General features: G+C 39.5%; 1 protein-coding gene across 1 annotated transcript; it reads left to right on the top strand.

Moving 5' to 3' along the window:
• Positions 1 to 4837: 4837 nt before the first annotated feature.
• TNNI2 (troponin I2, fast skeletal type) lies at positions 4838 to 13690 on the top strand. The gene is made up of 7 exons (XM_063438359.1): positions 4838 to 4906; positions 6959 to 6993; positions 10726 to 10767; positions 11401 to 11529; positions 12076 to 12165; positions 12707 to 12883; positions 13176 to 13690. The coding sequence occupies exons 4-7, from the start codon at positions 11407 to 11409 to the stop codon at positions 13269 to 13271; spliced, it is 486 nt and encodes a 161-aa protein (XP_063294429.1). The 5' UTR covers positions 4838 to 4906; positions 6959 to 6993; positions 10726 to 10767; positions 11401 to 11406; the 3' UTR covers positions 13272 to 13690.
• The last annotated feature ends 1249 nt before the right edge of the window (positions 13691 to 14939 follow it).

Here is a 14939-nt window from a genome sequence, read left to right as displayed (position 1 = left end):
ACTGTTCCAGTGCACATTGCCACTCATATCTGGTGTCTCTATAGCGTGCATTTACAAAGAAAAAAGGTTTCCAGTGTAAGCTAATAGCAGCCAGTCAGTGTCCTTCAAGCGGCTCTGTCAGGCCTTCCTTCAGCGTGTGCTCTGCAGACCGGTGCCAGTGCACATTGCCACCCATATCTGGTCTCACAGTAGCTTGCACGCATAGTACCACTAATCCCCCAAAAAATGACAGGCAGAGGCAGGCCACCCCACAGGGGCCGTCATGGTCATGGTGCTGTGATTCCCTTTTGGCCTAGAATAATGCCCAGTTTTCAAATTTGTTGGCGGCATTGAAGTTGGGCAAGTTGACACATGTGCCGTGCATGGCACATGTGTGTAATCTGATCGTACAACGCTTTGTGCATAAGTACACAGGCTTACAGGACGTCCTTCTTGTCTCTGTACTTAACTGCCAACAGCTACTCTTGGCGCAGAGCTGAGGTCTCCCCCCTTCGTAGCCGGGTGCGTGCAAGTTGTCCTGGGAAACCTGTGCTGTTCTTTTTAATTGTGCCACAAGCTACTGTATCAAAACAGTACAGTAGCTTGAACAAAGGGACACTTGTATAAAAATTGTCAGTATACAAGTGGTACCCTTTGTTCATCAGGGGGAATATCAGGTCCCAGACAATCTTGCCACTGGTTCCCATATGTTCTGGGCAACCTGGAGGGTCAAGGTGGCTATCCTTTCCCTCGTACACCCGGAAGGCCTGAGTATACCCAGTCTCGCTATCACAGAGCTTATACATCTTTACACCATACCTAGAGCGCTTGGAAGGAACATACTGCTCGAATCCCAGCCTTCCCTTATACTTCATCAGGGATTCATCCACGCATATATTCCTTCCAGGTGTATAAGCCTCTGCAAACCTGGCAGCAAAGTGGGTAATCAGGGGGCGGATTTTATACAACCTGTCAAACTGGGGGTGCTCCCTAGGGGGACACAGGCTGTTGTCGCTGAAGTGCATGAAATGCAGAATCATTTCATACCTCTTCCTCGACATACATTGGGAGTAAATGGGGGTAGAGCAGATGGGGCTACTGCTCCAGTAGGAGCGGATGGAGGGCTTCTTTATGATGCCCATCAGCATAGTCAATGCCCAGAATTTTTTAAATTCTGGCACAGTGTGTATCTTTGCCAAAAAAGAGTCCGGATTTGTAGCTCAGAATTGATGGGCATATAAATTAGTTTGGGCGACAATGTTCCCCAATACAGGGATCCTTAGGACAGGTGTCAATCCATATCTGCCAAGTGACCCTATGTAGGGGGAACAGTCCCTATTCTGCTCTGTGTGAGGAGGAGGAACAACGGGAAATGAGTAGCTCGGCATCCAACCTTGTGCAAATGGGGTCTTTCATGCTGTCGTGCCTGTTGAGGGACCCTCGTATAAAAAGGCTGAAGGAGAACGACCTGTACTGGGTGTCCACGCTACTAGACCCCCGGTATAAGCAGACAGTGGCGGAAATGTTACCGAATTACAAGTCGGAAAGGATGCAGCATTTGCTAAATAAATTAAAAAGTATGATTTACACAGCGTATATGGGTGATGTCACAGCACAACGGGAATCTAACAGGGGAAGAGGTGAAAGTCATCCTCCTCCTCCCACGACCCCGCCATATCTGCCAAGTGACCCTATGTAGGGGGAACAGTCTCTATTCTGCTCTGTGTCAGTGTGTATCAGGGATCCTTAGGACAGGTGTCAATCCATACCTGCCAAGTGACCCTATGTAGGGGGAACAGTCCCTATTCTGCTCTGTGTCAGTGTGTATCATGGTCTCTGAGGACAGGTGTAAATCCATATCTCCCAAGTGACCCTATGTAGGGGGAACAGTCCCTATTCTGCTCTGTGTCCGTGTGTATCAGGGGCTCTGAGGACAGGTGTCAATCCATATGTCAAGGTGTCAATATGTGATATTTCAGGTGTCAATCCATATCCATTGTGATTTAGGAATGTTAGGTGATTTCTGCCCTTTATGGATTAAAACCAGACTCTGCATCAACTGTGTAATTTTCCATGGGAGTTTTGACATGGATCCCCCTCCGGCATGCCACAGTCCAGGTGTTAGTCCCCTTGAAACAACTTTTCCATCACTTTTGTGGCCAGAAAGAGTCCCTGTTGGTTTTAAATTTCGCCTGCCCATTGAAGTCAATGGCGGTTCGCCCGTTCGCGAACATTTGAGGAATTTCGGGTTCGCGACATCACTAGTCATAAATAGTAAGCTCACTTGGCAACTGTGACAGATCCATCTGCAGGGACTAAGATTGCTGGTTCGTCTGTTTGCCTCTATTCCGTTTAATTGCCTGTCTGTATGCCCCTGTTCGTGTGTTTCTCTAAGTACCGATTAAACCTACCGAACAGACGGCCACCCAGGAGAGGAGTGTGCTGCTGGTTAACCTCTTGGCCCCAATTAGAACGTTGTGGTTAACCGCAGACACCTCTCTATTCTATTCGTATGGGTGGTCGTCGTTCGTATGCCGACCATGAGCCGGTGGCCATTTTGGAACACGCGAAGGACCAGCGGTGTTCGGCGAGGATTCTATGGAACTAAAAGTATTTTTATGATGATGTATTTTATTGTATTTTTATTGTTATATTTAAAATGGCGATTTGCCTCTATCCCTGGAGATAATTAGGTTTCTTCCCAATTATCTCCAGGATAGAGAGGAGGGATTTATGTATGTATGGGGAGGGCTTACACCTAAGCCACTGCGATTGGCTACTGTCCAAGAAATGTCCCAGTCTTCCATCTGGTCCCCTAGGGGAGTGTCCACCAGGTGGGAGACCTGCATAAATACCGGGCAGGTAGCCCCCATTAACCAGAATCCTGTTTTACCCTCAAGACGGAGCTTGGTCTCGTTTGTGGGGGAATTGCTACTGGGAAAGTATATTTTGTTTATTTTAGCCGTGAAGGGAGTTCGGCTGATTGGATGTTCGTGAGATACCGCACTTCCCTACATTCCGTTCGGGAGTTTGGCGGTCGGCTGTGCAAAGCCTGCATTTCTAAAAAGGGGGATTATCGACTAAGCGGCGGCTTCACTTATTTCGGCGCTGAGTGTCGTAACAGCAACGTCAAGGCAAACCTGCCAGAGGAGTCCTAATGATCTGATATAAGCTAACTTGGCTTACACTCTGCACCGAAGCAAACTCTCTAAAAAGACAGGCATGGGACATTTTATAAAACCTTACGAAGTAACTAACCCTACATCCTGTACTCAGTTTAACGCTTGTTTTCTCTAACACGTGAAGGCTGGTGAACGTCATTAAACTCTGCAAATAAACTGGTCTTAGTAGAACCAAACAGTCTTCCAGAGGCCTTGATGAAAACTTATGGCAGCGGAAACTCGAATCCAGACAGGTGGCTAAGACAGAGTTGTTGTTTTATCTTTCCTTTGGCACAATGGAGACTCCCAATCAATCCTAGCTATATCTACTGCTTGACGGAACAGTGACAGAAGGAACGGAACACAACTGGAGTCGGCCTGTGAGTGACAGGGACAGGAAGATTAGCCTAAGGAGCTGGATTACAGAGACATGATGTGCAACAGGTGATAGGAAAAAATGAGCTCTCCAGGCATATAAACTTTCATTATGTTCTATGTCCAGCAGAGGGCAGCAATGTACCACCTCGTGGGGACTAATTTTGGGTCCTCTCTAGGGAGCAAGCAATGAATGTTTGCAGACATTTCAGGGCAGAGGTGTGTTTATGTGTAGTAATTAAATAAAAGATAATGGCCACACTTTCACAGCAGCTGGCGGTGTCAGTTTATAGCGCTATCAAATTTCCTCCATTAATAAGGACAATAGAATAAAATAAAAAGTGAACCTATGGAGTTTATTCACTAAATAGTGAATTGTGGTGAATTGAAAAACCAAAGATGGGACAAAATGTATTCCGAAAAACTTTCTCCAATTTGGATATTTTAACGAGTTGGTTATTTCGGTCTCAGTTCTATTGGCAAATTCAAACAATGCGCAGTTAGTGAATAAACTTTTTGACTAATCGCCACTAAACGCTGAATATATACAGTTTAGTGAATAAGGGTTCTCCACTAAAATCAGAATTATAGCGAAATGAAATACAAATGGCAAATATGAAGCTAAACTAGGCGAGTTGGGGAATGTTTCCAGATGAGCTCTTTTCGACTAAATATTGCGAGTTTAGTGAATAAACTCAGATTACACACCCCGTAATCCTGTCATATAAATACTTCATACGGGTCATGTTTTAAAGAGGAAATCTGGTAACCCAACACCCTACACCAAAGCGAAGACGTATAGCTAAGGCATTTCCGAGTAAGGAATGTCCATATACAAGACTTATCGCAGATATCGACGGTTTCTTAGCAGTACAGCCTTGCAGTCGGCTGTATTGTTTTTTGTTTTTTTTTAAGATATTTTTATCCTATTTATTTTTTAAGTTAAAGAGGTAATATGCAGAGTATTGAATTACCAAGGAAATCTGTCTTGGGAATCTGGGGTAGATGCCTAGATGTGGAATAAGCGCCAGAGGCTGAGGCGGAGAATAACAAGTTGTGGTAATAAATGTATTGAGACAATATTACTTTGCCAGTCTCCTTACTGCGGAATAATTGGTACCCACATCCATATCTATGGGGCAAAATAGCCTGGGTTTCCTGCAGGTCTCTAGCACACTGTGGGTTAAAATGCCTTGAGATTATGTGCAGAAGTAGAATCTGAGTATTTGTGTCTCTCCCTGTGCTATTGGATAGAGGGAGTTTTCATGTCCTTACTGAGGCAGACAGTAACTCCCCAGGGCTCCTCCCCAGTACATAATTACCCCCCTTAACTAGCAGCCTTTTCAGTCCTACCCCTGCTTCATACAGAGGGCTCCGTCCACAAGGGTCAGGTAAGAGAATAGCCAATGGAAGATATTCCCCCATGTCCAAAGTGACCATAGTGCGTGTCTGTCTATAGAGGACTATAAAGCTCTAGAATAGGGTGAGCCATCAGCCAACACTGGTTTAGGACTACAACTTTCAAATGCTCTGCCAGCCTGTAGAGCCCAGTGACATCATGAATAGCTTCCAGTATCTCATAATACATACCTGGATCTCTCCACCTCAGCCACACAGCACCCTCTTCATCAACTAGTTCTGGCTGAGGATGATGGGAGTCAATATTTTCCTTTCAGGTATACTGGACCTTTATTAGGTACAGTGGGCAAAATCTACCAAGGAAAAACTGTGATGTAACATTCTAGATGTTGATTGGATGAGGAAGCTTAACATTCACATGTTCTAAGCTTTAGGAATCAAATGCCTCTAATGTATATAAATATATATATATATATAAACACACACATATAATATAATAATAATAATAATAATAATAATAATAATAATAATAATAAATAATAATAATCTGAACCGTGCTAGGCTAACATTAAACATAGTATGTCAGCCTCCCGTTTCTGTGTCCTGTGAGTCAGTGAATCTGATATTGTAATTAGAACAAAGATTTGGCATCCATCCAGACTAAATGTTCATCTATTGACACATTGTTATATTATCCATTGTGAGGATATATTGACACATTGTTATATTATCCATAGTGAGGATATATTGACACATTGTTATATTATCCATAGTGAGGATATATTGACACATTGTTATATTATGGATAGTGAGGATATATTGACACATTGTTATATTATCCATAGTGAGGATATATTGACACATTGTTATATTATCCATAGCGAGGATATATTGACACATTGTTATATTATGGATAGTGAGGATATATTGACACATTGTTATATTATCCATAGTGAGGATATATTGACACATTGTTATATTATCCATAGTGAGGATACATTTTTATTTATTTATTACTGGTATTTATAAATCGCCAACCTATTCCACATTGAAACAGATATTAACACTCGTTTGACCCATACTCTGCATCACTATATATTGCTGCATATTTTGTTTATTAATATAAAGACAGTGCTGTAGGTTCACTCTGATTCCTTAGAAGACTGGCAATGCATCATGGGTATTGTAGTTCAGAAACCTGTGGGGTGCCCTGTTTAGTCACCATGGACATTGTATGGTGATTTCTCTGTGCATTAATTTCTAATTAACACTGATGGGGTCCTAAGGACTATTTATAAGGATGGAGTGATCTGCCTGTATTGTGTACATTGTGAAGACGCTAGATTGTAGATCAAATGGACAAGAGGGGGATCTTCAGTTACTACAACACCCATAATTCCCTTTCCCATGATTTGCCAGTATTAAGGGCAGAAACCATCATGGTACTTGTAGTTCCCCAATAGCTGAGGGTCTACCTATAGGGCAGCCCTATTGAAGATACTTCACAGCGTGTGATAATTGGCATTCTTGCATAGTACAGGGTGTTCTTTATTTTGGGGAATGAAATAAGACCCCTACAGATAGGCTCAGACTAGATTTAAGAAGCCAAGTAAATAAATACTTGGTATGTTCACCTGTGCCCTCTTTATAGGATGGCGGCTGCTAATGAAAAATGGTGGGATAGCATGGGTGAGGGGGCCGAGAAGGGCGAGAAACAGCTGACTTTCCTTAAAGGTTTCTGAAGATATTTTGGGAAAGTCTTACAAAGCTTCTCATACTTCTATCAGGATCGGGTGACGGACGAGGGGGCAGGTGTCCAGTCTTGACTAGCCCTGCCAAGGTCTATTTAGAGGATGGGAAGTGATTGAGAAGGCATGGGTTACCAAGGAGTACAGAGGGATTCCTTTTAGGATACCCCAATCAGAACCGAGCAGGAACACTTGCTGAATTTGGGATTAAGATCTTGCCAGCTGCGTATGTGACCACTTGGTATCAGTTTTAATAATTGGGTTTAGTAGGGTTATGTTTAAAACATGTTTAATGTGCAAATAATATTAAAGCTGGCTATTGTGTTTAATTCACAGGTATCACATAAACCGCCAAAATGGGTGAAGAGTGAGTACAAGCATTGATTCCTTCCTGTTTATATATATATATATCTGTAATGTAATATCTTATTCATTAAAAACACATGATCTAAAAGTGAATAATCATTAGAAACATGCCCGTTTTTACCTCTGTCTTTTCCCAAAAGTAGATGTTTAAAAAAATATTTCTATCATGTTTTAACTTCTGTCTGTCTATATACTATAAAAGGACAAAAGTGGAGACCACCCAGAATACGTATAATGAATGAAATACAAAGGGACAACCTGATAAGGGTCCAATTCCCTAGAATGGGATCTGTGTGAAAATGAAAAACACTTTCATAGCGTAAAAAAGTAAATATAAATGGTGTTTAAAGTGAGATTAGAAATGCACTCACAAACAAACGATTATTCAGGCCTTTCACCCTCTCAGGGGTAATAAGATGAGCACAGAGGTCCTCCAACACGATATATGTGGATATAAAAATGCAATAATAGTGAAGAATGTTTGGAAATATATAAATTCACATTTATTTATTGCACTTACAAATTTTCAGCATAAAAAAGGCATCTCTCCATAAACATATGGAACTCCTGGTGATGATAATCGAGTATCCACAGTCCAGAGTCAGGAAGAAGATACAGCATACAAATAAAATAAAATAAAAACAATAGTACATAAGTAAATGAGAAGTGTAGTGATGTCCAACGCGTTTCGTCCTATTCAATGACGGACTTCTTCAGGGATAGAGATAGAACCACTTCTGAGGGTTTATGTACCCTTCAACATCATTATCTTCATCCGGTACAGCTGTTTACGGGCATGCGATTCACTGTGAAACGCAGAAATCCGGCGCGAATACAGGAGGCTTCTCCAACAGTTCCGGGTAGTAGTGCGCATGCGCGTAATGTCCGCGCATGCGTCTATTGAAAGGACCACTGCCTGTGAGGGACAAAAAGCATAGAAAGGCGAAAAACGCCTGAGAACCAAACCGAACCCCTGTTGTTACAGATTCTAATGAAGTAAAGGAGTTTACCGAAATTATTACATCATACAGATTAATTATATATATTGAATATATCTCTCCTAACAAAGTATATGTACACATATGTACATGTAGACACAGAATAAATTGTATAATATGGATTGTACATATATATGTATACAGCCATATGTAAATATAAATTAATATAAATTAATACATGAAATTGAATTCAAATCCAATTGATATAAACTTACTTGGGGGGACATATAACCCCATAATGAATTAATTAGTATACACCATAATGGATGTGATTATTATTATAGAATTATTATGTGAAAAATAGAGAGTAAAGCTCAATTAAAGGGCCATGTATACCCATCATATATTGTTGATATATAAAGAAAAAGTATAGATTAAATTGATTGAAGCTTGAATTAGTTTAAGAGCTTCTTTATACGTGAATTAAGGAATGTGTTATTATTTCATTCATAGTGAGGAATAAATATACTTAAAGAATATAAAAGTATATTCTATATATTTACATATAGGCTAATATATACATATAGACATATCAACAACGAAAATAGAGAAAATTGATGACATCTGGTTATAGATATTTGTCCAAATATCTATAACCAGATGTCATCAATTTTCTCTATTTTCGTTGTTGATATGTCTATATGTATATATTAGCCTATATGTAAATATATAGAATATACTTTTATATTCTTTAAGTATATTTATTCCTCACTATGAATGAAATAATAACACATTCCTTAATTCACGTATAAAGAAGCTCTTAAACTAATTCAAGCTTCAATCAATTTAATCTATACTTTTTCTTTATATATCAACAATATATGATGGGTATACATGGCCCTTTAATTGAGCTTTACTCTCTATTTTTCACATAATAATTCTATAATAATAATCACATCCAGTATGGTGTATACTAATTAATTCATTATGGGGTTATATGTCCCCCCAAGTAAGTTTATATCAATTGGATTTGAATTCAATTTCATGTATTAATTTATATTAATTTATATTTACATATGGCTGTATACATATATATGTACAATCCATATTATACAATTTATTCTGTGTCTACATGTACATATGTGTACATATACTTTGTTAGGAGAGATATATTCAATATATATAATTAATCTGTATGATGTAATAATTTCGGTAAACTCCTTTACTTCATTAGAATCTGTAACAACAGGGGTTCGGTTTGGTTCTCAGGCGTTTTTCGCCTTTCTATGCTTTTTGTCCCTCACAGGCAGTGGTCCTTTCAATAGACGCATGCGCGGACATTACGCGCATGCGCACTACTACCCGGAACTGTTGGAGAAGCCTCCTGTATTCGCGCCGGATTTCTGCGTTTCACAGTGAATCGCATGCCCGTAAACAGCTGTACCGGATGAAGATAATGATGTTGAAGGGTACATAAACCCTCAGAAGTGGTTCTATCTCTATCCCTGAAGAAGTCCGTCATTGAATAGGACGAAACGCGTTGGACATCACTACACTTCTCATTTACTTATGTACTATTGTTTTTATTTTATTTTATTTGTATGCTGTATCTTCTTCCTGACTCTGGACTGTGGATACTCGATTATCATCACCAGGAGTTCCATATGTTTATGGAGAGATGCCTTTTTTATGCTGAAAATTTGTAAGTGCAATAAATAAATGTGAATTTATATATTTCCAAACATTCTTCACTATTATTGCATTTTTATATCCACATATATCGTGTTGGAGGACCTCTGTGCTCATCTTATTACCCCTGAGAGGGTGAAAGGCCTGAATAATCGTTTGTTTGTGAGTGCATTTCTAATCTCACTTTAAACACCATTTATATTTACTTTTTTACGCTATGAAAGTGTTTTTCATTTTCACACAGATCCCATTCTAGGGAATTGGACCCTTATCAGGTTGTCCCTTTGTATTTCATTCATTATACGTATTCTGGGTGGTCTCCACTTTTGTCCTTTTGTAACATATTTCCACAGGTGGTTGTGAAGTTCACCTGGAACTATCTCAGTATACGTGTTTTCTCTTAGTGTATATACTTTAATTTTTTTGTTTCATTGTCTATATACTATGTTTGTTTTTGTTGTCTGTCATTGTTTTGCTCATCCTCGTTGTAAATATGCATAAATTGTGTAATACGATAGCTGGGTCATCCTTGGAACATGCATTGTTCTCTTTAATTTATATATTTTTTTCTCTTTTCTCTCTATGTTCAACGCACAGCGACGTAAGTTTCTTTCTCATAACAGCAAGCGGGAGGCAATCTGGGGTCACTGTTATGGGGGTCTTATTATTATTCACTAACATTTTTTGAGTTAAGACAATTGACGGGTGAAAATTAGTTGTATAAAGTTGCGTAAAAAGTCCAACTCGGCTATTATGTCAGACATTTTACTGGTGGACTGTGAACTTCTACCAAAATATAGAATTTAGATGGAACAGGTATTCATAGTAATGAGTGCTAGTGAAGAGATTTGGGGAACTAGCTCAATGGAAAGTCCCTTGGTTGAAGAAGCAGTTCGGAGCCCATGGTGGCATGTTTGAATTCTAGCAAACTCTTTATTTATCTGAGGTCAAGTTGGGTATCATTACTAACCTCTATTAAACGGTTGTTAATTTTACTTAATGAATAGAATAGACCCCCAAATGTAAGGAGCCATACAAGTTGGGAGGGCGGTCAGCAACATGGGAATGGGAAAGCTCATATACAAATATTCTTTTTCTTACATTCTGCAGAAAAAATGCAAACTGTCCAACACTCGCAAAGTGCACCTGAAGGTAAGAGAAGCACTTATCATGCAAACCTGGACCTTTTAGGACCTAGCCACACAAGTACCGCGCCTGCATACACACAGTACTTTGTCCATTGCTCATACACTATTGTTTTAACCCCTTTAGTGCCCATCTTTTTAGCATCATAAGGGTTAACTTCAATAAATCCTACCCTGAATGACACAAAAGTACCCCATGTAAGGTTATCTAGAAACCAAGATGGTAAGGTGGTACATGCCCCTATGAAATCGCAGGCATGCACATCGCATTGTACCGTGCTGTGCATATTAACATGCTGCAAACTAACCTTTACCTAAATACTTATTTCTCTTAAGATCTCTGTATCTTTGAACACATAACAAGCTAGCTTAAATTTATTTAAAAAGGGCCAATTTAGGAGGACAATTTGGTTCCGTATAAGAATCTATACCTGAGCACACAGTTCTAATAGCGCTCACTAACATGCAGACACTGCTTATACCCACAGACAGTGAGTATACTCACAAACACAAGGCTTGCATAGTGTTTAACACTGCGACATTCAGGGCCCGCAGTGCTGCTTCCACTCTATCCGACTCACACCTGACAATTCTCCAACCATTATTACCACAACCCACACTGTGTTTCTCCTGTGTACAGAGCTTGATGCTCCAGGTTGCCAAAACAGCTCTAGAAAAAGAAGAAGCAGATACAGCCGCAGAGAAAGAGAGCTATCTGGACGAGCATTGTCCTCCCTTGAGTCTGCCACACTCTCTGCAAGATCTGCAGGTACTCACACATACATGTACGTCTCACAGTATGGAGTGGAAAACATTAGTCGTATTGATATTAGATAAATACAGGAGGACAGATAACAGCTAGTAGTATTTTGTTATCACACTACTGGAGAGAAATAACATTTGGTATATACATGGCTTTTTTTTATTATATACATTTTTATTTATTTTAAACTTAATTACATTCCATATTTTGCTGTCCGACGCTCTACAAGAGTCACAAAGTGTAGACTACCAGCCGCTGTAAACCTAGATATTCCATCATGTTCTTCTGGAACATTTTTGTCTCCAAATGTTTTTTTTAGAAGCAGTGAATTCTTGTGAAACAGCTGTCCCATTGTCTCATCTGCATTGAATCTCCCAATCTTCCTTTAGTGTTCTTAAAATAGCGTATATTTAGTGTACAGTCAGTCATTACGGCATAATACGCAATTCATGAATGCAATAGATAGTTGGCGTGGTGCTTACTTGTTTGTAAGTAAATGTGCACCGGAACCTGATTTTCAACTTTCTTGATTGTTACGTTCTATCTATCCAGGAATTTGTCAAAAAGTTGCACGCCAAGATTGATGTGGTTGATGAGGAGAGATATGACATGGAGGTCAAAGTTCAGAAGAGCTCCAAGGAGGTGAGCAACATGAGCAAATCAACTTCAAGATAGCTGTATGGAGGATTGCAAGTCACACCTATCATGGGGTCAACAAGCACTTCACTCCTTTGTTAAAAAGCCCACAGAAATATAAGTTTGGGGGCCTCCCACTCAGACCTACAGTTGCACCTTTGAAAGACTTCCTGTTAAATATATGTTCCCCTTAGAGACTTAAATCACCATTCCATTTGCTTTCTGCAGTGGAATTAGACAACTCATGGTTCTTCTGTGTGTTTTCCTTTTTTTAAGCAACTCTCACATCCACTTATACAAGACTTCATTTTGTTGGCTTTAAGAGTTACGCATCATATAATTCCCTCTTGATATTATACTGTCTCATACAGAAACAATATGCATAAATTATTCCACTGACCATATGCTACATCTTTAGATTTTTCAATTTCTCTGAATATTTAGCGTCTCCTTTTTTATCTATAACAAACTACTTTATTTCTATCAAGTACTACTTGTCCTGTATTACCCGTAAATGCTGTCTAAGCCCAATTCATTTACTACGCAGCTGGAAGACCTCAACCAGAAGATCTTTGACCTGAGGGGTAAATTCAAGAGGCCCGCACTGAGACGTGTGCGTATGTCAGCTGATGCCATGCTTCGCGCTTTGCTTGGTTCCAAGCACAAAGTCAACATGGAACTTCGTGCCAATCTCAAGCAGGTCAAGAAAGAGGACACCGACAAGGTAAGGACTAAAGATATACTAAATCACATCAATAATGTAATTGACACTGAGACAAGGCATTAAATGAATGAATGCAGACATATATTTCAGTGACAAACTTATTTATTTCTCTGAACTCCGTATTTGTCACAAAAAATACCTCTTCTATTTCCAAGTTTCGAACCACTGAAGAATAATTCAATATTCATCATTGTAAAGATTCGTGTTTTTTTAAATCAATTTTATCAAAGAAATATTTCACACACCACTGTCAGCAGAGGATAAAGACCATTATTTTTATTTCATTTACCAGGAGAAAGATCTTCGTGATGTTGGTGACTGGCGTAAGAACATTGAGGAGAAATCTGGTATGGAAGGCAGAAAGAAGATGTTCGAGTCTGAGGCTTAAGGACCGAACTAGACCAAGACTATCTTCAACCCCTTTGCTGCCAATAGATGCTCATCTAACCAAATCAAAGAAAATCCATCTGGCAATATGGGGTTAACCCCCTCTGCTCTTCAGTTTACTTAGGCCTTCAACAGCTAAGGGTTTTGTGAAGTCTTACCTCCACCCCACACCCTACTCCCGCTGTTTCTCAGACATTACACCATGTCACAACCCCAGGGAATGTCTTAAAGTATGTTTATGGACTCTGGGGGGGGACTCTGGTTTATGGGTCCCCTCTGTTTTAGCCAAGTCTGGTTCTTCAGAAGATGTGTTATGTGGACGTGAAAACTTAACTGTGTAAATAAAGCTTGTGACGTCCTTTATGGTTGGTGATACCTGAAGTGGAGGTGACGTCACTGTCCTTTTCTTCTGTCTTACAAGTGCAGTCTGATCCTTCCTTTCATTCCCCCTATCTATGCAGCAGTCAGGTCTTACTCATTATTGAGGGGCATATGCATTTGTTATGACGATAGTGTCACTCTGTGGACGGGAAGTAACATGCAGTGGAATCTGGACAGGCAGTAACATTGGACAAAGACGTACCACTAATTTGAAGAGCTGTGTAATGCAATGAGAAGCAAGTCTCAAAGCATTCATATTCTTTATACGACATCATCATAATCAAATGATTGCAGTAACAAGAGAGCGTCTAAGTAATCACAGACTAGAAGGGGGTTATTTACCAAAGTGGGAAGTATTGGAATTTCAAATTTAGGCTGAACTATCCAAAACAAAAACAGATGAATTGGAGAATTGTCCCTTTTCTGCTCTTTTACCCCAGAAATATCGACAATTCACACATTAGTGAATAAGCCATGTCAATACCACTCATTCCAGAGACATAATGATGGGTTCTTAAATTTCAAGTATCCTCAAAAATAATAAAATTAAAAAGTCAGCTTTTTTCACAGAGGGAAATTTCCAAGGTCCCTTACAATTATGGATCCTCGTGAGTTTGATGTTCCATGTGAGTAAAGTCACCAACAACACGGTTCCTGTGAGATTTGTGAAAGTGGAGTTTAGTGATCACTAACTGAGCTTGGTCAGACTAGGGAATCAAGTTATGTTTGGGCTACGATTATGCAATAGCTCCCTGAAGTTTTAGTTTGGCTATTAAATGTGGCTATGGATAAGATCAATAACAGGTAAAATATATATAAGAACTAATTTATAGAGAAAGTCACATATGGAAAAAATATGCACTAGCCCACCAGCCTCAACCTTTTTTTTATTTTTGTAAAGTATCGTATTTGATCTGTTAAACATTTGCCCATCAAGCTCAGTTCTTCTGAGTGACCGTATTTGATCTATTGATCCAAAACACACAAATCTCTTGCAGATAACTGGAATGTTGCTTAATTAGTGGAAATGATATTTTATTTATTGGGTCAGCATTCTCTATATTCCATCTATCTGCCATAGCCCAGTGTTACCTGTTTCGATGGTGGTTTGTTGTTTGGCAACTTGTGAACACCAGACCACGACGTCCTTGCTGCCTTAAAGGTAAGATTTGTTTAAAACACATAACTTAATATTTACTACTGAGACCAGAGAAGAGTCTCCCAAATGATTAGTGCCATTAAGAAAACAACGTTTGTTAAGTTTGAAAACTCGTCTTTTACAACACTT

This window comes from Pelobates fuscus, chromosome 12, assembly GCF_036172605.1.
Source record: "Pelobates fuscus isolate aPelFus1 chromosome 12, aPelFus1.pri, whole genome shotgun sequence".
In the NCBI taxonomy this organism is placed as follows: domain Eukaryota; kingdom Metazoa; phylum Chordata; class Amphibia; order Anura; family Pelobatidae; genus Pelobates; species Pelobates fuscus.
This window is presented reverse-complemented; position numbering and strand designations above follow the sequence as displayed.